Source organism: Lichenostomus cassidix, chromosome 29 (genome assembly GCF_008360975.1).
Source record: "Lichenostomus cassidix isolate B80296 chromosome 29, HeHo_3.0, whole genome shotgun sequence".
In the NCBI taxonomy this organism is placed as follows: domain Eukaryota; kingdom Metazoa; phylum Chordata; class Aves; order Passeriformes; family Meliphagidae; genus Lichenostomus; species Lichenostomus cassidix.
Genome location: NC_139509.1, coordinates 3,286,732 through 3,311,280, shown reverse-complemented (window position 1 = coordinate 3,311,280; position 24,549 = coordinate 3,286,732). Strand labels below are relative to the sequence as shown.

Here is a 24,549-nt window from a genome sequence, read left to right as displayed (position 1 = left end):
CAGGGTAAAACAATTGACTGCAGGGCTGGCTGTGGAACCGATCCCAGCGATTTAAACTTTCCCAAGCCCTGCTTGTGAACAAAAGAAGGGGCGAAACCAATCCCGAGGGATGAAGTTTTTCAATGACAGAGGTGTTGAGTGACAGGCACTTGAGTGGTGTTTTGCTGCCTGTGCCCAGCGTGACTCATCGGCACTTTCCAGCTTTGAAATGGAGACGAGTCTGGCTGTCTACAAAGACCGGCGACAGTTATTCCCAAACAATTCCCTGTTGCTGAGAACCTGGGCTGTATTATTTCAGCAGGGCGTGTGTGCGGAGTGAGTTCACCCTCCAGAATGCTGTTGGACATGCCAAGCCTAATTCATCAGAAAGATGATCCACCTCATCCAACCCATCCCAGGCTCATACATGCATAAAAGGGCTCTCCCCAGCCCGTGCAGAGCACAGGTTCACCTCTCTCCTTTCCCTCCTACTCCTTGCTCCAGGCCAGCACCTTTGCCCCTTTATTCTAGCTGTAGCATCCATCCCAACCCAAAAAGCCTCAGCAATGTCTCGCCAGTCCACCGTGAGGATTCAGAGGGGCAGAAGCGGCTTCAGCGCTGCTTCAGCTGTGGTCCCCAATACCTGTCGGACCAGCTTCAGCTCCTGCTCCGTCACCCGCCTGGGCAGCTGCAATGCCGGCAGCGGCTTTGCCAGGGTTGGGGGGGGCTTTGGAAGCAAAAGCCTCTACAACGTTGGTGGCTGCAAGAAGATCTCCATGGCTGGAAGGGGTGGCAGCTTCTATGGTGGCGCCGGGAGCGTGTATGGGGGTGGCTTTGGAGCCAACCTTGGCTACGGATACGGGGCCTTTGCGGGTGGCCCTGGATTCCCAGCTGGGGGCATCCAGGAAGTCTCCGTCAATCAGAGCCTTCTCAAACCTCTCAACTTGGAGATCGACCCCAACATCCAAAGGATCCGAAAGGAGGAGAAGGAACAAATCAAAACCCTCAACAACAAATTTGCCTCCTTCATTGATAAGGTGAGATCTGAGCTTTCCTAGATATCTGATTTTTTTAACAGGGACCCTTTGCTGCTTGATGAGGGTAAAAGCTGATCAAGGAGGAATAGAAGTGAGGAATGAGACTGGAAGATGCCCTGGGAGCTCCAGGGAATGGCACCTGTTCTATAGTGGTTGCCATGAATTAATCATCCAGTGCTTGAGCTCTTCCTCGTTTGCTGCTCCACATCTCACAGGCAGTGGGGAAAGAAAGCTCCAGAGGACAATCCCACCCTTATGGAGACTTTGGGCTCCTCCATGAACATTTCAGGAACCTTGGAAACAGCTTTGTAGATGACTAAATTAATTCCAGAAATCTGCCTAAAATGATCTAGAAATTGGCACAAGGCATAAGCAGCTTCTCACTGCTTGAATTCCGTCAAAAGCATTTAAATCTGTCACCAGAATGTTTGGATTTTTAGTTCCAAATATCAAAATCTGATCCACCTCTGTCTGTCCATCACATTTCACTGATGCACAAGAACATCTGCTCAGTTGCTGCTCTGGTCAAGCAGCTCCTCCTTGGTTTCAAGGAAAACGCTGCAATATTTTGGAGGTCTAGTGGGGTGGGGGAGCTCTATTGAAGGGAAGGAGAAACAGCACCTTAAAAATGTTATTTTAATTAAAGACCAAGCCCTGCTTTGCTCCTTATCTGATTTTGCTCACACTTTTCACACAAAATCCCTGTACCTGTTCTTGATTTAAACAACAAATGGGAAGCAAGAAAATCAAGGGTTGTTCCAGAGTTTGTAACACTGAACAAGGTCCCTGCAGTGAAATCTCCCAACAAATGAGAATTTGGCTCTGAAAACCCCTGGAAGGAGCATTTCACCCTCTCAGCCAGTTCTGACACCCTCCCATTTGCAGGAAAATTCTCCCCACTCTCTGTTATTTCAAAGCCCCTTCTGGATATTTCTCCTTCCAGGTCCGATTCCTTGAGCAGCAAAACAAAGTGCTGGAAACCAAGTGGAGTTTGCTGCAGGAGCAGGGAATGAAAACAGTGAGGAACAACCTGGAGCCGCTTTTCGAGACCTACATCAACAACCTGCGGATGCAGCTGAACTCCTTGCTGAGTGACAAGGGGAGGCTGGAGGGAGAACTCGTCAACACCCAGTACCTAGTCGAGGACTTCAAGAAGAAGTAAGTCTTGAGCTAATGCTCTACTCACCTAGGTAGGTGCAGCCTTTTTCCTTTCAACATTCTTAAACCAGCTGGGGGATCCAGGAGAGTCCAGGATCCTGGAATTCCCAGCAGTGACATTTTCTGAAGGAGAAATTTTCTCAGTAACGGAGTAAGAGATCCAAGTACACCAACATTTAGGGAATAATTTGGAGCATGATCAAAGACTTATTAACTAAATTACCTACTGAGAGGGGAAAATTACACGGTAGGTCTGAAAGTTTCAGGGCAGCACATTTCATTTGCTTAAAACAGCAGAAGAACAATAACTAACAGCCAGAAATAAGTGGAAAAATAATGGATTCCTTCAAATTGTTTTGATGTACTTGTTTTAACTGGTTCAGCTCCTGGTCTCTCATTGAGAGAAAAGAGCATTGTATGCAAAATGCTCAGAAGGAAATTAATTCCAGCAAACTCAAATCACCTCCCTCTGCAACCTGCCCAAACAAAAGCTCCCTGTGCCACCCTCCTTTAGGTATGAAGATGAGATCAACAGAAGGACCATCGCAGAGAATGAATTTGTGACGCTCAAGAAGGTGAGAGCAAATTCCAGGATAGTGTGGGATGGCTCATTGTAGAGCTCTGATCACCTACTCAGCCACAAACCCACTCATCCCAATTTCAACCCCTTTGGTTTTATACGGTTTCTTCCCTGGGCTGTTATCACAATGCATTTTCCTGATTTACTGATAGGGGTGTAAACCACCCAAAAATCTCTCATCCTCCAGGATGTAGATGCTTCCTACATGAACAAGGTGGAACTCCAAGCCAGAGCAGATGCACTGACCGAAGAAATTAATTTCCTGAGAGCCCTTTATGAAGCAGTGAGTACAACCAGCTCCAAAACATCCCAGCCCTCAGCGAAGAACTTCTCTCCCTCTGTTCCTCTGAGAGCCTCTAATTTCTTCCCCCAGGAGATGCTAAATCCTTCCCCTCTGCAGAGTTGCACCAACACCTGAGCTGTTCAGATAACAATCTAACAGCCTCTCCCAGGTTTGCAGCTCACCTGGAAGGGTGAAAAGGCATCTCCCAAGGGAATTACCTCATTCCCTGTGCTCTTTGCAGGAGCTGTCCCAGATGCAGACCCAGATCTCCGACACCTCTGTGGTTCTCACCATGGACAACAACCGGAACCTGGACCTGGACAGCATTATTTCAGAGGTCAAGGCGCAGTATGAGGACATCGCCAACCGGAGCCGTGCTGAGGCTGAGTCCTGGTACCAGACCAAGGTGAAGCATCTGGGGTTTCTGTGCTCTTATCTCCATATCTTGTCTGGAACAGATGACGACCAAATCTTCCAAGAAAACCTTCCCAAAGATCCCATCTTGCACAGCAGCACTCCAGCTGCTGGTCTGGGCTTGAGGAGGGAATCTCAGGCTCCTGGTAACTCCAAAAGTGGTGGATTTTCCCTTGACTGATTTTCTGCTCTGTGACAGTATGAGGAGCTGCAGGCAACGGCTGGCAGGCATGGGGATGACCTGCGCAACACCAAGCAGGAGATCTCAGAGCTCAACCGCCACGTCCAGCGGCTCCGATCCGAGATTGACAGTGTGAAAAAACAGGTAAAGGGCAGCAAACCCCACTTTTAACTGATTTACCCCCAAACTTGCAAGGGAGAGGAAACTAAATGTTGGAGCAACCCAGGCAGTTCTGCTCAGTTTGACTCCTTTTAGCTCAAAAAGAAAACCGTCACTAAAACTGGTGGAGTTCATGGTGCTGGGATAAAATCTTGTGATTGCAGGGGAGGTAAAGAACAGCCTGGGTCTGGGATGGGGACTTTGAGCAGGACTTTGTGTTCCACAGTGTGCCAACCTGAAAGCTGCCATCGCCGATGCTGAGGAGCGCGGGGAGCTGACCCTCAAGGACGCCAGGGCCAAGCTAGCTGAGCTGGAGGATGCTCTGCAGCAGGCCAAGGCTGACCTGGCGCGGCAGCTCCGGGAGTACCAGGAGCTCATGAACGTCAAGCTGGCCCTGGACATCGAGATTGCGACCTACAGGAAGCTGCTGGAGGGCGAGGAGTGCAGGTGGGTGGGAAACATCCAGACCTGGGACTGCGGATGGCACTGGAGAAGCTCAGCATTTCTGGAGTGCTGAACAGGGGACACAGAGAGGGGAGATCATCCCAGATAATGGAAATACCAAAAATCCATAAATTATGCTATGCTTTTATTTTTCTCCCCAAAGACCTCTAGGAAATGTATCCTATTGTTCCCCCCAATATCAACAGACTTCTAATCCTCTTCCCTTGTGTTCCATCCCTGAACAGGCTGGCTGGAGATGGGGTCCCAGTGAATATCTGTAAGTATCTAAATTATAAGAATTACCTAATTTGAACATTCCAGTGTCTCTGCACCAAGAAACCAATGCCCAGAGATACTGAAACATTTCCTTCTCCCCCTTGCAGCCGTCACCAGAACAACGGTGGGAACAGGATATGGAGGAGGGAGCAACCTCAGCATGGGAGGGGGGATGTGCAATCTGGGGAACAGCTTCAACTGTGCGAGTGTTCCTGGGGCAAGCAGCACCCTCGGAGGCGGCAGCAGCTCCAGCATGAAGTTCGTCTCCAGCTCCTCCTCCAGAAGAAGTTACAGGAGCTAAAATTCTCCTTCCAGTCACCGCCACATGCCAGAAAACACCGTAACTGGTCCTTTCCTGGAGTGTGGCGGGGTCAGCACAACCAGGGCCACCTGCACCCCAAGTCCTGTCCCACAGGAGCCCCACTTTAGGACCTCTCTCTCAGCTGTGTTGTTTCGCACACGTCATGTTGGGCTCAGCCCTGGAACCTGAGTCTCACTGGGTTAAATTTGCAGCTCGCTTGCTCCAGCTCAGCAGTTTTTTGGCCGGATTTTGTATATAAAATATGTCCCATGACTGTTTGTCTCTCTTCACTTTCTGGGGTTTGTCTAATAAAAATGCACATGTAATTTATTCTATTTTGTGGTCCTTTTAATTAAAGAGGTGCAAGAGCAAATGCAAGCACAGGTAACAAGAACTTTCCCTCAGGCCCTGACCAGTTAAAGGCTCAGGTTTTTGCTCCTCACTCAGATTTACTGAATTTCACTGTCAGCAGCCAGAACACCCCGACCCAGCAGAGCCTCAGAGGGAGGTTTCGTGTTGATTTCAACATTCCCTCCCCACCATGCAGGAAAAACACCTGGAAGCCAAATACCAGGACACGCCAAGGCAGGAGTCAAGCACAGGGGAAAAGGCCTGAGCTTCGTTTACTTCCAGCTCCCAGACAATCCAGCATCCAAGAGCCTGGATCCTGGGGTGGGATCCCAGTGCCAGGTGTGTGATGTATTGGCACAAACCTCCAACAAGAGGGAATTAATTCCCAGGGGAGCCAAAGCAGCCCCCAGCCTGTTCAGGTGACTCATCCATCCCAAGCCCCTGGTCTCACCCACACCTCGGAGTTGAGAGCCCTCCCTGGCTCAGGTGCTCAGTTTGGTGCTGATGTTCCCTTTCCTCTGACCTCACACAGGGGCAGGATCAGATCCATACTCTGTCCAGTAGGAATTACGGACCAGATATGGTCCTGCACTGAATTAAATGCCACATACCCAGGAGCCATAAAAGCACCCAAGAAAGGGATTTATTTCACTGTTGAAAAGTGAAAGCCTTCAAGATCCAGCATTTCTTCACATTTTTAGAATATGTTGGAGACAAGGTCTTGTTTTGAGGAGGAAGAATAACCAGAGGAGGTGTAGGGATTTCAGATGTGGTTCTGACTAATTGGGAGAAATTAATGGAGAAGTAAATGCAGAGAAACATCTGCCGTAGCAGATCTCACGGCTGGAAGGTCACTTGAATGAACAGATGTGACTGGAAAAAGCACCCCAGCCCTCACTCCCTGGATTTCAATAGGTTCAAGTAATGAGCAGAGAGGCTCTCTTAGGAAAATACTCACAGATTTTGGGGAATAGAAGGGAATTGGCAGTACTGGAATGACAGACTGGATTAAGGGATTCCTTCAGGACCAGCAGTTTCCCATAATTTTCTAGGATGCTCTGAGCTCTGCATGTGTATCCCTGAGGAAATCTCCTTCCCGAAATCCTGCAGGGTTGGCTGTGGATCTGCTTTGGGTCCTCACTCTGCTCCACCACCTCTCCCAGCAGCCTCCAGGGAAGGAGCAAAATCCTCCCTCAGAACAGCAGCCTGGGCCAGGTCAGCCAATGGCCTTCCTGCTGCTGCCCAAACACACCCTCTCCAGCCATGAGGATATGGAATCCTATAATCCCAGAATCCCTGAGGTTGGAAAAACCTTCCCAGATCATTGAATCCAACCTGTGCCAAATCCCCACCTTGTCACCCAGCCCATAGAAACAAGTGCCACATTGAGTCCTTCCTTGGACACCTCCAGGATGGGGACTCCACCACCTCCCTGGGCAGCGCCTTCCAATGCCATGGGGAAATTCCTCCTGTTCAACCTCCTTTAATTCAACCTAAACCTCCCCTGGCACAGCATGAGGCTGTTTCCTCTTGTCCCATTGTTCCCTGGGAGCAGAGACTGACTCTCCCCCAGCTGCCCCCTCCTGTCAGGAGTTTTGGAGGGCCAGAAGGTCTCCTCCTTTTCTCCAGGCTGAGCCCCCCAGCTCCCTCAGGAGTTCTCCAGACCTTTCCCTGCTGCTCTAGCCCTTCCCCAGCTCTGTTCCCATCTCTGGACTCACTCCAGCCCCTCATGTTGTGAGATGTCAACACATGGGGCATTAGTGGGAGTCTTGGAGCAGCAGCCAGCAAAAACTAGTTGGGGAGTGGGAAGGATGTGGAGGGAATTTTATGAATGCTGTTTTCAGACCTTTTGTCTCTGTGAAAAGTGTCTGCATTCCACAGAATCGTCAAGGCTAGAAGAGACCTTCAGGATGATCCAGTCCAACTGCCAGCCCAGCACCACCCTGACCACCCCAAGCCATGTCCCCAAATGTGCCAAATCACCCTGATTTGGACTGACAACAGATGGCAAAATATCAGAATTTGGCTCAGGAGAGAATTTCTGTCATCTGTGACACAAACGCACCACTTGGTCCCACATCCAACAGGGACATCAGAAGGTGCCACCTGCTGCATCTACACCTGAGTCACAGCACAGACAGAACAAAGCCTTTCATCCAGCCCAGAAAACTCCAGAGATGGAATATATGTTCTTCCAGGGCATCGCACCTGTGGATACTCAACCAGCCTACAGCTGTCCTTGCTCCAGACCAGGGCCCTGGTCACCAGGCTGTCACCTCCTCCGTCCCATCAGGATGCAGCCGTGACCTGGGGCCGATATTTCAGCAGGAGAGGATGATCCCCATTAATTCCAGCCCAGCCCAGATTAACACCTTAGTCATAATGACATGGATGGTGCTGGCACTCAGGGGCCTGGATTTGCAGTGTGTGTAGGGAGCTGATTGCAGGTTGGTGCCCATAAGGATTTTACAGAGCTCTTTAGGACAGCCTGAGGCTCAGTCACAGGAGCTCCTCTCTCTTAAAAACGGCTGCTTGTTGTAACACACAGGGCCTGAAACACTTCCAGGACAGCTATTGTCATTCCAGGGTGTGTAATGGAAATGTTACAAGAACAGAGAGGAAACCAAAAATTTTTAAAAAAAAGCTTGGCTGAACGGAAAAAAGAGATGATGGGAAACTACCCTTTCCCTCCTGGGGCCTTCTGGTCACACTCACTTTTCTGTCCAGCCTTCATGTGTGCCAGGACAAGCTCCTGAAAGATGCACCTGCAAACACCTGCAGCACATCCCAGTGCCTGGATGAGGCTGGGGAAAGCTGTGGATTCCCAGGAATGCTCTGTGGGAGAGCTGCCACCTCCTCTGAGGAGTGGGTGCTCGGCTTGGGCATCCGCAAGGGAGACAAACCTGGGCAAACCTCAGGGGCTGCAGGGGCTGGGAAATGCCTGCCCATCCCTGGGCATCCCAACAAGGTTCTGGGAGAGACTTGGGAGCATCTTGCCTGCTCTGTGATAGTCCCCTGTGTGCACAGAGCTGAGATATCATGTACTTCACCAGGGAAATGCCCTGTTTGGCCTTTCCTGGAAGCCACGGGAGTAAGAGTAAAGGGAGGTGTCTGTGAGCAATGTGGTAAATCCGGATCCCAAGCACTGAATTTCCTGGTGAGTAAGGGATATCGGAGGGGAAAGACAACAGGCACGGGGAGGGCAGCCTGGGAGCACAATGTAGAGACAGGGCAGTCCCATGAGTCAGCTCAAAAATCTCTGCAGGCGAAGCACTGAGAAATTGCAAAGTCAGGGTTTGTGGCGTCACAGATGACGGAAACTCCCTCCTGGGCCAGAATGTGATATTTCACCATCTGTTGGCAGTCCAAATCAGGGTGTTTTGGCACATTTGGGGACATGGCTTGGGGTGGTCATGGTGGTGCTGGGCTGACGGCTGGACTGGATCTTCCTGAAGGTCTCTTCTAGCCCTGATGATTCTGTGGAATGTGGACATTTTTCACAGAAAGAAAAGGTCTGAGAACAGTGCTCATGAAATTCCCTCCACATACTTTCTACTCCCCAACTGGGTTTTGCTGACTGCTGCTCCAAGATTGCCCCATCACCCCCTGGCCCTCTCTCCATCACCTGTACTGGTTCTGCTTTAAAGAACTCTCATTTGGGCACAAGAACAAGAGCCCAGGATTTCCACCAAGTCAGGGTCTGAGGTACTGATTACCCCCTGGAGTTTGCTCAAAACCACAAGCCATGATCAGAGACTTCTCAGAGCTCAGACCCTGCACCAGGAACCAACGTTCCAAAATCAACCAAATCAACCATAGACAACTTGGGTTGATTCATCCATGGACTGCTGATGAGCAAGCACTTGCCCAACAAGGAGCCATCTCCTGCAGCAGTAGGAGGAGGGAGTGGGAAAGGGATGGCTGCAAACAGGAGCTGAGCAGCCACTATCGAGATTTTCTCAGATATTTCAACACCAAAAAAATGCAACCTTTGCACATTTTGAGAGCTCCTTAGCTGCTCATGGTGAACTCACTGTGGGTGTGCCAGGCCCAGTTAATCAGCAGGATGAGCCCCACACCAGAGCTGTTCCCTCCTCAGGAGGGTATAAAGGGCCAGTCCCAGACTGGGGGAGCACAACTTCACCTCCAGCCACTGCCTCTCATTCCTTGTATCACTCTTTGCAGCTGCCATGTCCCGCCAGTGCACCGTGAGGAGCCAGGGCAGAACCAGCTTCAGCGCTGCTTCTGCCTTCATCCCAAATGCCAGCAGCTCCAGCCTCTGCCTGCGCCCTGCACCCCGAGCTGGGACCTGTGGTGCCACCGGTAGCTATGGAAGGTTCACCGGAGGGTTTGGAAGCAGGAGCCTTCACAGCCTTGGTGGATGCCAGAGGATCTCTGTGGCTGGAAGAGGTGGAGGCTTCTGTGGACCTGCAGGTTTTGATGGGATGTCCTGTGGGTTTGGTGGGGCAATTGCTGGTCCCTTTGGGTTTGGTGGTGGTCCTGGATTCCCTGCTGTCCCAGCCGGGGGCATCCATGAAGTGTCAGTCAACCAGAGCCTTCTGAAGCCACTCAACCTGGAGATTGACCCCAACATCCAGAGCATCCGTAAGGATGAGAAGGATCAGATTCAAACCCTCAACAATAAATTTGCCTCCTTCATCGACAAGGTGAGACCTGAGATTCCTGTTTATGCTGCAGTGATTCTTGGGTGGGGAAGCACAAACAAGGGTGAATTATATCTTTATCCACAATTTTGCTGCTCCCGTACTGCCAGTTCTAATATCAGCAGCTTGGAAATTAATCCTGAGGGTTTCTAGCTTTGAGACCATTTATATCTCTTGGGAATGCTGAGGTGAGTCCAGAAAACAGGGACAAAGTGGTGGTACTGGATGTAAGGAAGCAGAGTTGGTAAAGACAGCAGGAATGTTTAAATTGCTAGCTGTTCCCCAAGGGCTGAGAGCTCCCACCTTACAGCAAGCGAATCCTTGCAGGATATCCCTCACCTCTCCAAGGAAAACCATCCTGAAGCACCTTTCTCTCTCCAGGTCCGATTCCTTGAACAGCAAAACAAGGTGCTGGAGACCAAGTGGGCCCTTCTGCAAGAAGAGGGGAACAAAACAGTGAGGAATGACATCGAGCCTCTCTTTGAGACCTACCTGAACAACCTCAGGAGGCACCTGAGCAGCTTAATGACAGACAGGGAGAACTTGGAAGGGGAGCTGAGCAAGATGCAGAGCCTTGCTGAGGACTTCAAGAACAAGTGAGTCTGTTCTTGGGCCTAGGTGGGTGGCAATAGATGCAGAAAACAAGGGGGAAAAGCCCTTTTTGCTGATTTAATCTTCTGAGTGAGGCCCAAGTCTAATACAAGACATGTCTGGGAAGTCACAGGCAGAAAATAACAGGTGGAAAGGCCTAGATGCAGAACTGCACATAGAAAAAAAACAAAAGAGGCTGGTCCTGAAAACATGAAATATTTTTTAAACATGCCTAGACTACCCCTCCACCTCCATTCCACAGATACGAAGAGGAGATCAATAAGCGTGCGGCTGTTGAGAGCGAGTTTGTGTCCCTGAAGAAGGTCAGTGCCTGCCCACATGGCAAGAAACCCCTAAACCCCTTCTCCAGCTTTTCCTCTGGTTCTCTGAAACTTGCATCATTCTGGTCATGTGTTTCCTCTCCTAGGAGGTGGACACAGCCTACCTGGACAAGACAGAACTGCAGGCCAGGCTGGATTCCCTCACGGAGGAGATTGACTTCCTCAGAGCACTCTACGAAGCTGTGAGCACCAGCGTTTGCATCCTTCTCCCAGTCCTTGCCTTCCTTTCCCATTTCAGAGCCTCAGGGCTGATTATTTTCCCATCTGTTGCACTAAATAATTCAATGGTTTTTCCATTTCACGTTTCTCCATGAAGCTGTCTTGGAAAAATCCTTTTGCTCACCCAGCTCTCCCCTGTAACCCCAGGGGTTTCCATGCTTTGAGCAATGTTTGAGTCTCACCCCGTGACTGCTGGGTATATTTACTGCTTTTGCAGGAGCTGTCCCAGATGCAGACCCAGATCTCTGACACTTCTGTCATCCTGACCATGGACAACAACCGGAGCCTGGACATGGACAGCATCATTGCCGAGGTGAAGGCGCAGTATGAGGACATTGCCAACCGCAGCCGTGCCGAGGCCGAGTCCTGGTACCAGAGCAGGGTAAGTGCCTGGGAAGGCTTCTGCAGCAGGAAAACCACCCTCCCATTCCCAAATTCCCCCAGGAGGTGGGTCCCACTGTGATTTTGGAACACTGAATGTCATCAGATTTAATAACCCTATGAAATTTGGAAGTGTTAATTTGGGATTGGGAACACACACATATTTCGGAGTGCAAACACCGCCAAACCCAGACTCTTCTGGGCTCTAAATCCAGTTTATTTTCCCTTGACTGGACGTTCCTGTCTGTAACAGTATGAGGAGCTGCAGGCAACGGCTGGCAGGCATGGGGATGACCTGCGCAACACCAAGCAGGAGATCTCAGAGCTCAACCGCCACGTCCAGCGGCTCCGATCTGAGATTGACAGTGTGAAAAAACAGGTAAAGAGCAGTGCCAATGCATCAAATGTAACTCTTGTTGTGACCCGACCTCTGGGTTGTCCAGGGAATAAAACTAAATTCATCCAAAGGAGTTCTGCTAGATCAGGAATGAACATGACAGGATTTGTATCAGAGCAGTGACATCATCAAGAGTTACTCAATGAAATGTCAATGACCCCAAGGAGATACTGAGAGTTGTGGAGGTAAATCCAGACTGTGACCTGGCTCAGAGCATGGATCGGTTTGATGGGCTGAATTCAGTTCATGGATCAATGACAGTTGAGATCACACCTATTGATGTTAACGCAAACAGCAGACCTGGGATCAGAACCTCAGGGTACAAAGAGCTGGATTATGCTCTCAGTAAGGAACGAAAACCTGGATTTTCCTACAGGTTGCTGGGCTGCAGACGGCCATCGCTGACGCGGAGCAGCGTGGGGACATCGCTGTCAAAGATGCCAGGGCCAAACTGGAGGAACTGGAGACAGCTCTGCAGAAAGCCAAGGCTGACCTGGCCCAGCAGATCCGGGAATACCAGGAGCTCATGAACGTCAAGCTGGCCCTGGACATCGAGATTGTGACCTACAGGAAGCTGCTGGAGGGCGAGGAGTGCAGGTGGGTGGGATTTTGTATCCCAGTTTTCAGAGTGCAATGGAAGTGCAGACCCTGGTCAGGTTTAGACCCACATTCAGACCTGAAAGCTGTTTAAAGACAAGGGAGTGCCTGTGAAGAGGAGCTGTTGGGAAGAGCAGCCTTTCACTGAAACTTGCAACCTTCCAAAAATATCCCAAGGAAATTTTCCTGCCTTTTTGAGCAGGTCCTGCTCACAGGTTCCCCCTGAACTCTCACTGGCTCTCTTTTGCTCCCTGACAGGCTCTCTGGGGAAGGTGCTGGTGCAGTGAACATCTGTAAGTAACTTTTAGAGAGAGTTTGGCACTTTCTAGATTCATCTCCCATCCTGCTCAGAGCCTGTCCCACTCATCCACTGCCTGTGGATGCTTCTCACGAGGGTGTTTTCCTCTGGCAGCTGTGACCAGAACCACTTCAGGAACAGGATATGGAAGTGGGAACTGCCTGAGCTTCAGCGGCAGGGCTGGAGGTGGAGTCTGTGCTGGAATGGGAATAGACTCCAGCTCTGGAAGTGGATACGGCACAGGCGGCTCATGCATGGCCAGAGGGAGCAGCTCCAGCTTCAAGTCCACCTCCACCAGCTCTTCTAGCAGGAGATGTTACTGAGGAACTGGCTCCAGGCCCCAGTGGCACCATCACCAAGGCTCCTCTTGGGTCCAATCCTTACCTGGCTCCTTCAAAAGATATGGAAATCAAACCCATCTGACACTATTTATATAAAACATGCTGTGCTCCTGCTCGTCCTTTGAACCTCAGCGTTCCTCACTTCCAAGTGTTTGTCTAATAAAAGGCATGTGGAATTAATTCTGTCACATTTTCTTTTTAATTCCAATTTTTTTATCTTACCTTGGGGCAAAGGGTGGTTGGAGCAGCGGAGTAACTTTGCTGCTTTGAAGGTAAAAAACATCACACACAAGTTGAGACATCTCCTTCCTTTCCAGCTCCAGGGATCTCATATCCAAAAGGCAAAGAACACTTGGGTCTTCCATTTCCATGAGGATGGGAAGATATCTACCCTTCCTACTTGGCACTGGAGAAAATCCTTCTATCTTAATTCCTACATTACGACATCTCAGCCTTTTATGCCATGGTGGTCAAACCCAAACCTCTGTAATCTTTCAAGATTTTATGGGATGAGTCATGGAGGCATATAAATCCGGTTTTCCCAAGAAAATGAGTGCTACAGCTCATCTGTTCTGCACACACATCTCCTGCAGGGACTAATAATTACTGCCATTAGCGTAATTAGAAATGGAAAAGACCCATTAAAGCCCCAAAGTCACCCTGTGAGCAGGGACAGGACTCAGGGAATGTCTGGAGCTGTGCCAGGAGGGTTAGGTTGGATATCAGGAAAAGGTTCTTCCCCAGAGGAATGGTCAGGCATTGAACAACCTCCCTAGGGAATGGTCATGGCCTCAAGGCTGCCAGAGCTCCAGGAGTGTTTGGACCACACTCTTGGGCACAGGGTGGGATTTTGGGGTGTCTGTGAAGGGCCAGGATTTGAATTTGATGGTCCCTGTGGGTGCCTTCCAGGCCAGGACATTCTGTGACTCTTGGCAAGCAGGACTTTCACATCTCAGGCTGTTTTCTCTCAAGGGACCCCAGAGCTTTGGAATTCTCATCATTCAGCATTTTGACTCAAAGCACCTGGGCTCCCAGAAAGGCCCTGGTGACTCACAAATCCCCACTTTTACCAGCAGCACCTCAGTGCAGGTGAAGCTCTGCCTGCAAAGCTCAGGAGTGCAGGCCAAGACGGGAACTTCTTGCCTGAATCAGCACAGGTTGTTACTACCCCATCATGGTGGGAAATCAAGGAGCAAAGTCAGTTTTTTTCTTTAGAAAAGCACATCAAACTGGCATTTTCCACATCTCTAGATTCTCTCTTGTGGCAACTTCAGTCCCATCAGGTTTAAACTAAACAGGAACCACTTTAACCAAGCTAAAACCAAGCCCAAAGGCAACTTCTGGATGGAAATGGATTTTTTTTTTTGCCCCACCAGTAATCTCCTCTTTGAAAAACAGCTTAGAAAATACAGGTTGGAAAGTTTTACAAGCTGTCGCTGCCAGCTCGTGGCATTAGAGCGGGTGGGGTGGCTGGGTGCCAGATACCAAACCCATGAGCTCACTGGTCAAGCCCAGCTCTCCAAGAGCATAAAAGGCTGAGGGGACTCCTGATCCCAACTCCCAAAGATTCCCGCTCCTCTTCCACCTCACCTTGCTGTCCTTTCTGAGCGTTGGGTCTCGGAGCTCCGTGCTGCTCCTGCCGCAATGCCTGTCCAGCGCAGCAGCTTCAGCTCCATGTCTGTGTCCCACGGTGCTGCTGGAGGTGCAGGAAGGGCCAGCGGAGCCTTTGGCAGGAGGAGCCTTCACAACCTCAGGGGGAGCACCAGGATGGCCATGAGCAGAGGGCCCAGAGCTGCCAGACCAGGATACAGCCCTGGGACAGGAGGCAGAGCTGGAGGAGCAGGGCCCGGATGTGGCTCTGGAGGGATCCAAGAGGTCATGGTCAACCAGCGCCTCTTGGTGCCTCTGAACCTGGAGATTGACCCCAACATGCAGCGCGTGCGGCTGGAGGAGAAGGATCAGATCAAATCCCTCAACAACAAATTTGCCTCCTTCATCGACAAGGTGAGGCACGATCTTCTCCTCCAGCTCTGGCATTGCCTGGAGAAGGGGTCAAGGAGTTATCAACCTTAGAAATTTAATTCTAAATTGTTAATGGAGGGTTAAGGATTTTTTTCAGTATTTCATTCCATATCCAGACTGTGCATATAGAACCTTTTGACAACCTGTATGCAGAGCAAATTATTTCTCCAGGTTTCCTTGCAGTTGGATATTTCTCCTGGCTCCCAAATCTTCCTACCAATGATCTTTTGGTGACATGGCATTCAAATCCTGGTTTAAATTACATAAAATATTTACAACCTCTCCCCTTACTGAAGCTCCATTTCATGCAAAGCAAGGCAAGTTTTGAGTTGAGGATCCTGAATTATTTATATTGTTCTGATGGGTTTCAGGTGCGGTTCCTGGAGCAACAAAACAAAGTTCTGGAGACCAAATGGAGCCTCCTGAAAGACCAGAAAATCGTGCAGAATAACCTGGAGCCCATGTTTGAGGTGTACATCAGCAACATGAGGCGGCAGCTGGAGGCTCTGGGAGGGGAGAGGCTGCAGCTCAGCTCCGAGCTCAAAGCCATGCAGGACGCTGTGGAGGACTTCAAGGTCAGGTAGGAACACTCACAGAATAACCTGCCCAGTTTTCCTTCACTCTGTTCTTCCTGCGTCAGTGAAAAGGCCCAAGGCAGCCCAAAACAGATGACCTCAGAATCATGGAAAGGTTTGGATGGGAAGGGATGTTAAAGATCATCTCATCCCACCCCTGCCATGGGCAGGGACACCTTCCACTATCCCTGGCTGCTCCCAGCCCTGTCCAACCTGGTCTGGGACACTTCTAGAGATGAGGCAGCCACAGCTTCTCTGGGAAATCCATTCCAGGGCCTCACCACCCTCACAGGGAGGAATTTCTTCCCAATATCTAATCTAAATCTCTCCTCTTTTAGTTTAAAAGTAAATCAGAATTTGTTCAATGTATTGCACAGTTTGAACTCTTTGGGAAGTGAGGAGTTACCTCCCACCCCATGGAAAGTCACCAAGGTCCTGGGCGAGGATTTCAGCTCAGTTCAGAGACTCTTTGGGCTGTGGGGAGCAGGAGTTCCCTCTCTCCTCCACTCTTTGCACTTCAGAAAAACACCCATCCAGCATTTCTGTCTGCTCCCACGGCCATGAGGGATCCACTGGGAATGGATGTGAATAAACCAGGAGCTTAAATTCTCAATGTGGAACCAGAAAAATGAGAGGTGGGAGTGAGGTGCTCATGCCAACTCCCAACAAGGGCACACACATCCTGCCAGAACCCTCTGCTCTCCCTTTCCCAGGAGATCTCATGCCTGACACTCTGTGCCCCCATTCCCAGTGGGAAGAGTCCAGCCCCAAAGCAGCATCAGAGCATGCTTGACTGCCCTGGGGAAGGAAATCAGCATGCACATGAAATCCTTTGACAAAGGTCAAAGGCCATGCTAGAGAAGTGGTGAGAGAAGCCCAAAGTTTAGGCTTTAGAGCTCTGCTTGTGTCTGACAAAGTGGCAAATGTTCCTTCAGGATCAGGGAATTTGGGAGGAAAGCTAAATGACTTCGCTCACCTTGCTGGGCACGGCCCATCCTCTTCATCTACACCTACAGAAGGACATTGGGCTCCTGCCCCGCTTCCTAGGAATTTGTCCTTCCCACTTTTACCTGCTTTAAATTTTTGGGTCCCAAATTTTCTTCCTAATATGGGAATTGGAATGAGATGATGTTTAAGGTCCCCTTCCAACCCAGCCCATTCTGATTCCTCTGGGCCAAACTTTAATCCAGCAATTGGAAAACAGACATTAGATTTCCTCATGTACATGGCCAAGAGCTTCGAGACCCACAAATCAATGCAAGGCTGGGGCTCAGCTATATGGAAATTGTTTCCAGGGATGGATATTTCCCTGGAGTAAATCTTCCCCCATGAAAGGGCCAGGAGAGGCTGATGGTTCATCACCTGCACAGACCCCTTCCTTTGAACTCCTCTCTTTCATCCCCCCCATTTAATCATTCCATGGGAGCTGGGCATCAGTCCCACTGGGTTTTGACCCTTCCCAAGAGCAGGACCTTGGCTCTCCATGCCCAGGCCACCCTTGCCCTCCTCCCTGGCCATCCTGCAGGGGTCGTGTTGGAGATCCCAGCTCTCCTGACTAACCAGGTGTGGCGATGAGCTCACCCCCAGCTCCACCCAGAACATTTCGGGAGCACAAGGCTCCCATTCACGGGATAAAAGCTGCCTTTAATGAGGGCCTGCAGCCTTTCTAGACAGCCCGGGGGTCCTGCCTTTTCCATCCTAATCAGTGACATAGAGGTAGAAGAAATAAAGCTCTGTCAAGGACTCTGTTCCAGCTGTTTCCTCCAAAAATCTGTGGATTGGTGGCAAATGCCCCCAGGAAGAGACCCTTTGGTCTCTCCCTGTGTGAAGGGGGGGTTTCCACAGGCCCCTGGTGGAGGCTGTGAAGGGATTCTGAGCTCTTCTTCCCCACAGGTACGAGGAGGAGATCAACAGGCGCACGACGGCAGAGAACGACTTTGTTGTGCTCAAGAAGGTGAGGAGGCACCACGACCAAAGCAGGGACAGCCCTAGAAAGGCAAACCACATTCAAATTACCCTTTGTATCCAGCAGTGCCAGGCCCAGAGCACTGAGCACAGGTGGAGTCACCCCAGGAAGCACAAACACCCAGTTGCCCCAGTGGGGCAGTGCTGGGCTGTACCTCCTCCTTGTTTCAGTTCCCTCATCCCAAACTCAGGTGTGTCCTGATCCCCCACATCCGCTCTGGGGCATCTGAACCTTGTCGCTTCACCAGATGCTCTGCCAGTCCTCAGGCTTTGTGTCCAATCACAACATCCACAGCCTTCTGGTCCTACCTGCAGGAGACACAATTAGGAACTTCCGCTTTTTCAAGTATTGTACAAAATGTCTGTCTGGGAACTGGCAAGAAAAGGGAAATTCAGTGGCGTGGCATGTCCAACATTGCTTGGATCCATGGACATCCTTCTCCCCAGCCAAAAAATGGTAGAGAGGAGAAACCAGTTTGTTCTTGTCTCTGTTTAAAGGCGCAGAGATCACTAAATCCTCCGGTTTGGGTTTAATATGAAATTTCAGTTCTTAATTTAATCTGAAACTCCAAAGGTTTGTGCTAGATACAAAGTCTTCACCCAAGGACCCAGAGAAGGTCTGGTCCAACCTCTGTTGTCACCATTCCAGGATGCAGATGCTGCCTATGTGAACAAGGTGGACCTGGGGACCAAGGTGGATGCCCTGACAGAGGAGATAAACTTCCTGCGAGCTCTCTATGAAGCTGTAAGAGCATCCCAATTTTCTCAGTCTGCTATTCCCCCATTTTCCTGGTGTCCAGAGGCTCAAAGAGTGCAAGAGCTGCTCAGTGCTGCAGCTCCTTCCCATCCCTGTTCCACACCTCGGGACAAAGTGAAATGTTTGGGACAGAAAATGAATTTGACCTACAGGAGCTGTCCCAGATGCATTCCCAGATCTCCGACACCTCGGTGGTTCTGTCCATGGACAACAACCGGAACCTGGACCTGGACAGCATCATCGCCGAGGTGAAGGCACAGTACGAGGACATCGCCAACCGCAGCCGCGCCGAGGCTGAGTCCTGGTACCAGAGCAAGGTAAGGAGGTAAAAACAAACAGGGAGATTTTTGTTTAGCGTTTCCCAAAGGCCTATTTATACTGGAGAGCACAAGCAGTGAAGACAGGGTGATGCCTAAAACAGGCTACCTGAAACAGAGGCCAAGACAAATTAGGAGTACAAGAGCAGAGAAATTTATTCAAGGCCTTCAAGGTACACTCAGGCAAGCAAAGTGCCCCTCCAGGGACTACACCCAAAATGGATGCTGGGTCACGAGCTCTTCACCTTCTGTAAGTTTTTTCTTCTTAGCACATTGGTCCCTAATTCTCCAATCACACCTTCAAGTGATCATATTGATCACCCCCAGCCCTGCTTCCCCTTTCCACCATTGTTTACATATTTTTGGGCCCTAGGGTAACGAATATGTCCTTGAATCTCTATCCAGAGGGCTTTGTTTTGGTTAAATGTGTTGGGAGCAGAGGGTTTCAGCATTCCGTAAGAGCACAGAACTACACCAAGTTACAGATACATGAAGAGGAAAAAAACCCTGAAATTATTAAGGTATCAAGGGGAGAAAGGTGTAAAATGAAGTGGATTTGGAGAGGAATTCAAATAGTTCCTTGGAGATGTTTGGCAGCTGGACTTGATGATCTTAAAGGTCATTTCCAGCCTTAATGATTCCATGATTCTTCATGATTCTATGTGAAAATGCTGCTTCGATAATGAGAGATGGAGGAGCAGAAGGAGACAGAAGGAGGAAGGGAATGTGCTAAAGCTCAAGGGGATGAGTGTGGAAAGTCCTGGTCAGGATAGGATCAGAGCAGGGTCAGTCTCTGCCTGTCCCCATGTGTCACCTCCCTGCCCACCCAGTACGAGGAGCTGCAGCTCTCAGCCGGCCGGCATGGGGATGACCTGCAGAACACCAGGGTGGAGATCTCGGAGATGAACCGCCTGGTCCAGCGGCTCCACTCGGACATTGACAGCGTGAAGAAACAGGTAGAGGCACAGGACCTCCCCAAATGAGAGGCACTCCAATCCCCACTGCTGGCTGGAGGGGGCCTGGAAATCAGGATCTAAACCCACCACCTGGTCACTGGACTCGTTTCTCTGTCCCTGCAGGTGGCTGGGCTGCAGACAGCCGTCGCTGACGCGGAGCAGCGTGGGGACATCGCTCTCAAGGACGCCAGGGCCAAGCTGGAAGAACTGGAGACAGCTCTGCAGAAAGCCAAGGCTGACCTGGCGCGGCAGCTCCGGGAATACCAGGAGCTCATGAACGTCAAGCTGGCCCTGGATATTGAGATTGTGACCTACAGGAAGCTGCTGGAGGGCGAGGAGAGCAGGTGGGAATCCCCTGCAAACCAAACCATATCCAAATCCAGAAATATTCTCACCTTCGCCTTGCAAGGAGATGAAAGGGCCACAAAACCTTGCAGAGAAAACTCACCCCCATCCTACACAGTTACAGGTGTCTTTCCAAATCCTCTTGCATGCTCCCCATCAGACCCAGCCCCCCATGTCTGTTCTCCAAGGTCTCTGGTGCCAAAATGTTGCTTGAAATTATCCTAAATAATGAGCCCTGACTTCTCCATCCTCTCTTTTTTCCAGGCTGGCTGGAGAAGGTGTCGGTGCTGTGAATATTTGTAAGTAATCCATCTCATAAACAACATATTGATTCTTTGATTGTACCTGGAATTGAGGATAAGACAAGGAAGAGGCAGGTTGTAGTAAACAACACAAAAATTTTTAGGTTTTGCTGCCTAATTTTTCCAGCCCTTTAGGTGGGACTAGGGAGGCTGAAGAGCCTGAGGCACCTTTTCCTCAACCAGATTTCAACTTAGAGTAATTGGTACATTGAGATTGTCCCTTGGGAGACTCAGGTGCCTCAGGCCAGGAAGAAAGGCCAGAGAATAAGATGTGTGAAGTCCAGGCAGTGACAGACTGTCCAAGAAATAAGGAAATGTGTGAAACTAAAGCTTGAAATTGCTCTGTACGCTTTTCCAAACAAACCCTGGTTTCCCTTTGCAGCCGTGGTGTCATCTGGGAGCAGCTACGGCAGTGGGAACACTCTGGGGCTGGGATCAGGCTTCAACAACAGGCTAGGAATGGGGGAAAGCAGCTCTGGCTCCAGCTGCCTGGCTGGGGGATTTGGCTCCAGAGCGGGAAGCAGCTCCAGCGTGAGGTTTGTGTCCAAAAGCACCACCCAGAAGAGCCACCGGAGCTGAGCCACTCACCTGGAGCAGGGCAGGGCAAGCAGCACCTTCACCTGCCAGCACAAAGCCCGGAATCATCCCAAAATCCCTGCTTGTCACTTTGCCATTAAGGGAAAACCTGCCCAGCGCTATTTCTCAGCTTGGGAGCAATCCCCGTCCCTGTCCAAATCATTCCCCTGCATATCCCTCCCCTAGGTGGCCACTGTGGTTTGTCAGTGATTAATCAGCTGTCTCATTAACAAGTCTTATTAATGTCAGAGCTCAGCTAACACCTTCCCAGTGCTGCGGTGCCAATCCAGAGGAGGGGCAGGAATTAGGTTTACATTAGTTGGTCCATAGAAGCAAATCCTGTTCCTTCACCTGCTCAGGAATCCAGGAGAGTTGAGCCCATGGTGCTCCCTCCCCACCACCCTCCCTCACTCCCCGGATTCTTACGGAATTGTAAACAAAACATCTTCCCACAAGCAGTTTCTCCATTCCCCAATTCCTCTGGCGTTGCTGGCTCACTCCAGGGCCCTCCTGCTCTACCTACATCCCAAAATTGAGCCTTAATCTTCCATAGGTGAAAGGGCTCTCTCTGATGTCACATTAATTCATCACCCACCCAGAAGGGATAATTTTAAGCCCAAAGCCCACGTAACCCACAGGTGTCCCAGCAGCAAATCACTCCCCTTCTCAGAAGGTGGAGACAGGGGTTAGAAACACAGGGAAATAAACAAACACACAAAAAACCCCCAAAAAACAACCCTGAACAGCGATTGTTGAAAAAAAAAAGAAGGAATAACAATAGTTGAACCAAATCATAAATTTTACATAACTTGGAAAAACATCTCTGGTTTAACTCTTTTGGATTTAGCTTTCTTTCTTTCTTTCTTTCTTTCTTTCTTTCTTTCTTTCTTTCTTTCTTTCTTTCTTTCTTTCTTTCTTTCTTTCTTTCTTTCTTCCTTTCTTTCCTTCCTTCCTTCCTTTCCTTCCTTCCTTCCTTCCTTCCTTCCTTCCTTCCTTCCTTCCTTCCTTCCTTCCTTCCTTCTCTTTTTATGGAAAGGGGAGGGAGGCAAAGAAGAGGGTTGGGAAATTCTGTGCCAAAATGTAACCAGCTCGTTCCTCTCATTTTCTGCTCCTGCTGAACTTTTTACATGAATTTTATGAAATTCCTTCAATAAACTACAATCAAACCACGAGCAGTGTGGGGTTTCTGTGCCTCCCTGAAATTCCCCTACAAGTGTCATTTCAGAGTAAATTTAGATTTTCCCTCATCACTGGCCATTGCTCAGAGCCTTCTCATCCCCCTGTCTCCACTCTGAGAGGGAACACTGGAGCACTGGGAAAGAGATCCCAAAGTAGCACTTTGGAAGGTTTTCCACGTTTCACAGCCAACGGAGACCAGAAGGTGGGGCTGGTTTCACCTGGCCATCCTGCTATCCCAACCCTCCAAAGGGCAGAAAGACAATTTGGGGTCAAAAGTTGCTCCCCAACTCCTCCCTCCCTCCATGGACTGAGAGCACTTTAGGCAGTCCCTGGAGATGTCAGAACAGCAGGAATGCTCCTAGGGGTTTTAAAACCAAGGAAAATGGATCCCGTGGATCACAGCTAAACTTTTGGAAAGGCTCGTTTCAGACCAGGGAATGCAGTCAGGCTTTATCTCCAGCCCCTCTCTGCAGCAGCTGGCAGAGCCACCAGGCCAGGAGTTACCTAGGACATGATTCCAGGGCAGGGAGAAGATCCCAAGCCGAGGTTTGGGGCAGCTCAGCCAGGCTGGAGGTGCTGAGCTCAGCCCAGCTCTGCAATTAAACACCCAGAGACAACGAGCCAACCCTGCTCCTTGCACTTCCCAGGAGATGCCAACTCTCCTGGGCACCCAGGGCCAAACCAGGAAAATGCTGAGCTCTCTGCTCCTTTTAGGCTGAATCCCAAAAAAAGTGCTCAACTCCCCAAACTCCCACACAGCTTCACACTAAAACGTTGAGTGGCTTTCGAGGCTGCATGCAGGAACTTCTCCTCCATGGAGCAGAACATGTTCCCAGGCCATGGGAATACCAAGAAAATCACATAAAAGCACCTTTAGAAGAGGGATTTCTTGGGCTAAGCCTTATCCCATTGCAGGCAAAGGCATTAAGAGTGTTCCCACCCATGGCACAGAGCCCAGTTGATATTCCAGCAAGGATGGGACTGAAAATCACCTATTTCATTTCCCAGGAAAGATTTACCTGCCTTTCCTGCAATTTTGTCACTCTGAACACACCTCCTTCACTGAAAAGTAAATACATGTACAGTCCAAACTCACAGCGATTTGCCCAACGATTCCAGCTGAAAGGAACATCCCAAGTCTGGTTTTCCTGGCAGCGATTCCCCGTGGAAGACACTCCTGCAAGCGATGAGAGGTGTTACTCAATGGAACTGATCTCAGCTGATTTTGGGATGGCAAAGGCTGCACAGAGAGCAGGATCTGCTCCAGGTGCTTGTGGGTGACTTCCATCAGCAGCTGCATTTGGAGTGGAAGGGGAGGATTAGATTAATGTTCCTGTTTAACCATGGAACATCTTGAGCTGGAAGGAACCCAAAGGATCATCAGGTCCAACTCCTGGCCCTGCCCAGGACAATCCCAAGGATCCCATCCTTTTGCAATGTGTTTAAGCTGAATAATGAGGAGCAAAATGATGTTTTTTCTTCCCATTGCAGGTGTGAGGAGCAACACCCCCTTCCCAGGCCTGAGCTCTGTTGTGCTCGGAGCTCTTGAAACCAAACCCAGCATTTATTCCAGGCTTTTAGGGAGAACAGCAGCCAATGTTGTGGGAAGAACAGTGAGGCCTCTCCCTCTCCAGAGACTCTAGAGGGATCTAAAGGCCAACTTTTGGGCAGATTTTATTTAAAATAGTAGAATCCCACCTTAAGTGGATCATCTTTAGCTGAGTGTGTTCATTTAGGGTGTTTGGAAACCCCAACTGGCCAAAACTCTTCCTTTTCTCCATGTCCAGTGACATTCATCATCTTCCTGAGAGGACAAGGGAGTAAAAGGCTTTAATAGCACAGGAAAATGCGTGTCCTTGAAGAGCGCAGCCCTAGGAGTTTGTAACCTCATTATCTACTGGCATTAAACACTTTTCCATTTCTCAAACCCTTGAGCTGCTCCAGGACATGGATTGTGCCTCCATGAGCAAAGCTGAGCTGGGATCCAAGGTGGAGTTCCTAATCCAAGGTCAGTGAAGAGCCCCTGTTAAGTGGTAATGACTTTTCCTTTGCTTTTCCTCCCTGCCACATCCATTCAGGGGCTCTGTGGAATTGGATTCCCACAAGCCATCACTAAATCCTGGAGATTTTTGGTGTTCCAAGCATAGGTCAGTTGATTGCTCTGGATTTCAAAGGTGTTTCCCCTGCACTATTTGGGCAAGATCTCGAGTAATCTGTTCCAATCTGATGGGGAAGAGAGATGCCAAAGGCTCCGTTCTTCAGGTTTCCAAATTTGGGTTAAAAAGGCTTTTTAAAGGTCAGTTTTCCCAGCTCCTGCTGTGTGTAGCACATCCTCTGTCCACTCCTTTCTGCTGCTGAGTCACTCGTGTCCCCAGAAACAAAGGTTTGGCCTTAAAGCTCCAGATCCGGGACCACAGCCCCAAAATCCCACGGAGGGTTTGATCAGTGACTCATCTCCTCACTCTGTTTATTCTCCTCATTTCCTGCTCACCTCAATGTGAGGAACAGACAAAAATCACTGGAATGACAGCAGCTCTTCAAACACAAAGGCTGGAATTGTGGA

The 24,549-nt window shown here is 49.8% G+C and overlaps 3 protein-coding genes and 1 long non-coding RNA gene across 4 annotated transcripts in view; all 4 read left to right on the top strand.

Annotated features, from left to right (window-relative positions):
- LOC146425977 (uncharacterized) overlaps nucleotides 1-24,549 on the top strand; it is a 100,117-nt gene that overhangs the window by 26,485 nt on the left and 49,083 nt on the right. The window lies entirely within an intron of this gene.
- Nucleotides 432-5,142, top strand: LOC146425981 (keratin, type II cytoskeletal 5-like). Its single transcript, XM_085041142.1, has 9 exons — nucleotides 432-1,016; nucleotides 1,960-2,174; nucleotides 2,689-2,749; nucleotides 2,942-3,037; nucleotides 3,279-3,443; nucleotides 3,651-3,776; nucleotides 4,018-4,238; nucleotides 4,481-4,512; nucleotides 4,619-5,142. The coding sequence occupies exons 1-9, from the start codon at nucleotides 546-548 to the stop codon at nucleotides 4,810-4,812; spliced, it is 1,581 nt and encodes a 526-aa protein (XP_084897268.1). The 5' UTR covers nucleotides 432-545; the 3' UTR covers nucleotides 4,813-5,142.
- LOC146425980 (keratin, type II cytoskeletal 5-like) lies at nucleotides 9,289-13,172 on the top strand. The gene is made up of 9 exons (XM_085041071.1): nucleotides 9,289-9,830; nucleotides 10,209-10,423; nucleotides 10,681-10,741; nucleotides 10,846-10,941; nucleotides 11,196-11,360; nucleotides 11,613-11,738; nucleotides 12,133-12,353; nucleotides 12,612-12,646; nucleotides 12,766-13,172. Exons 1-9 carry the CDS (start codon nucleotides 9,354-9,356, stop codon nucleotides 12,972-12,974), a joined length of 1,605 nt encoding a protein of 534 aa, XP_084897197.1. The 5' UTR covers nucleotides 9,289-9,353; the 3' UTR covers nucleotides 12,975-13,172.
- LOC146425979 (keratin, type II cytoskeletal 75-like) lies at nucleotides 14,571-20,278 on the top strand. Its single transcript, XM_085041072.1, has 8 exons — nucleotides 14,571-14,996; nucleotides 15,386-15,594; nucleotides 17,483-17,543; nucleotides 18,204-18,299; nucleotides 18,464-18,628; nucleotides 19,459-19,584; nucleotides 19,708-19,928; nucleotides 20,194-20,278. The coding sequence occupies exons 1-8, from the start codon at nucleotides 14,637-14,639 to the stop codon at nucleotides 20,234-20,236; spliced, it is 1,281 nt and encodes a 426-aa protein (XP_084897198.1). The 5' UTR covers nucleotides 14,571-14,636; the 3' UTR covers nucleotides 20,237-20,278.

Bases quoted from the DNA above. Each gene is read 5' to 3' on its own strand.
- LOC146425981 (XM_085041142.1), top strand. From the start codon at position 546: ATGTCTCGCCAGTCCACCGTGAGGATTCAGAGGGGCAGAAGCGGCTTC. The intron at 3,444-3,650 runs GTGAAGCATCTG...GCTCTGTGACAG, and splicing joins AGTCCTGGTACCAGACCAAG to TATGAGGAGCTGCAGGCAAC. The intron at 4,513-4,618 runs GTAAGTATCTAA...TCCCCCTTGCAG, and splicing joins TGGGGTCCCAGTGAATATCT to CCGTCACCAGAACAACGGTG.
- LOC146425980 (XM_085041071.1), top strand. From the start codon at position 9,354: ATGTCCCGCCAGTGCACCGTGAGGAGCCAGGGCAGAACCAGCTTCAGC. The intron at 9,831-10,208 runs GTGAGACCTGAG...TTCTCTCTCCAG, and splicing joins TTGCCTCCTTCATCGACAAG to GTCCGATTCCTTGAACAGCA. The intron at 11,739-12,132 runs GTAAAGAGCAGT...ATTTTCCTACAG, and splicing joins TTGACAGTGTGAAAAAACAG to GTTGCTGGGCTGCAGACGGC.
- LOC146425979 (XM_085041072.1), top strand. From the start codon at position 14,637: ATGCCTGTCCAGCGCAGCAGCTTCAGCTCCATGTCTGTGTCCCACGGT. The intron at 14,997-15,385 runs GTGAGGCACGAT...GATGGGTTTCAG, and splicing joins TTGCCTCCTTCATCGACAAG to GTGCGGTTCCTGGAGCAACA. The intron at 19,585-19,707 runs GTAGAGGCACAG...CTGTCCCTGCAG, and splicing joins TTGACAGCGTGAAGAAACAG to GTGGCTGGGCTGCAGACAGC.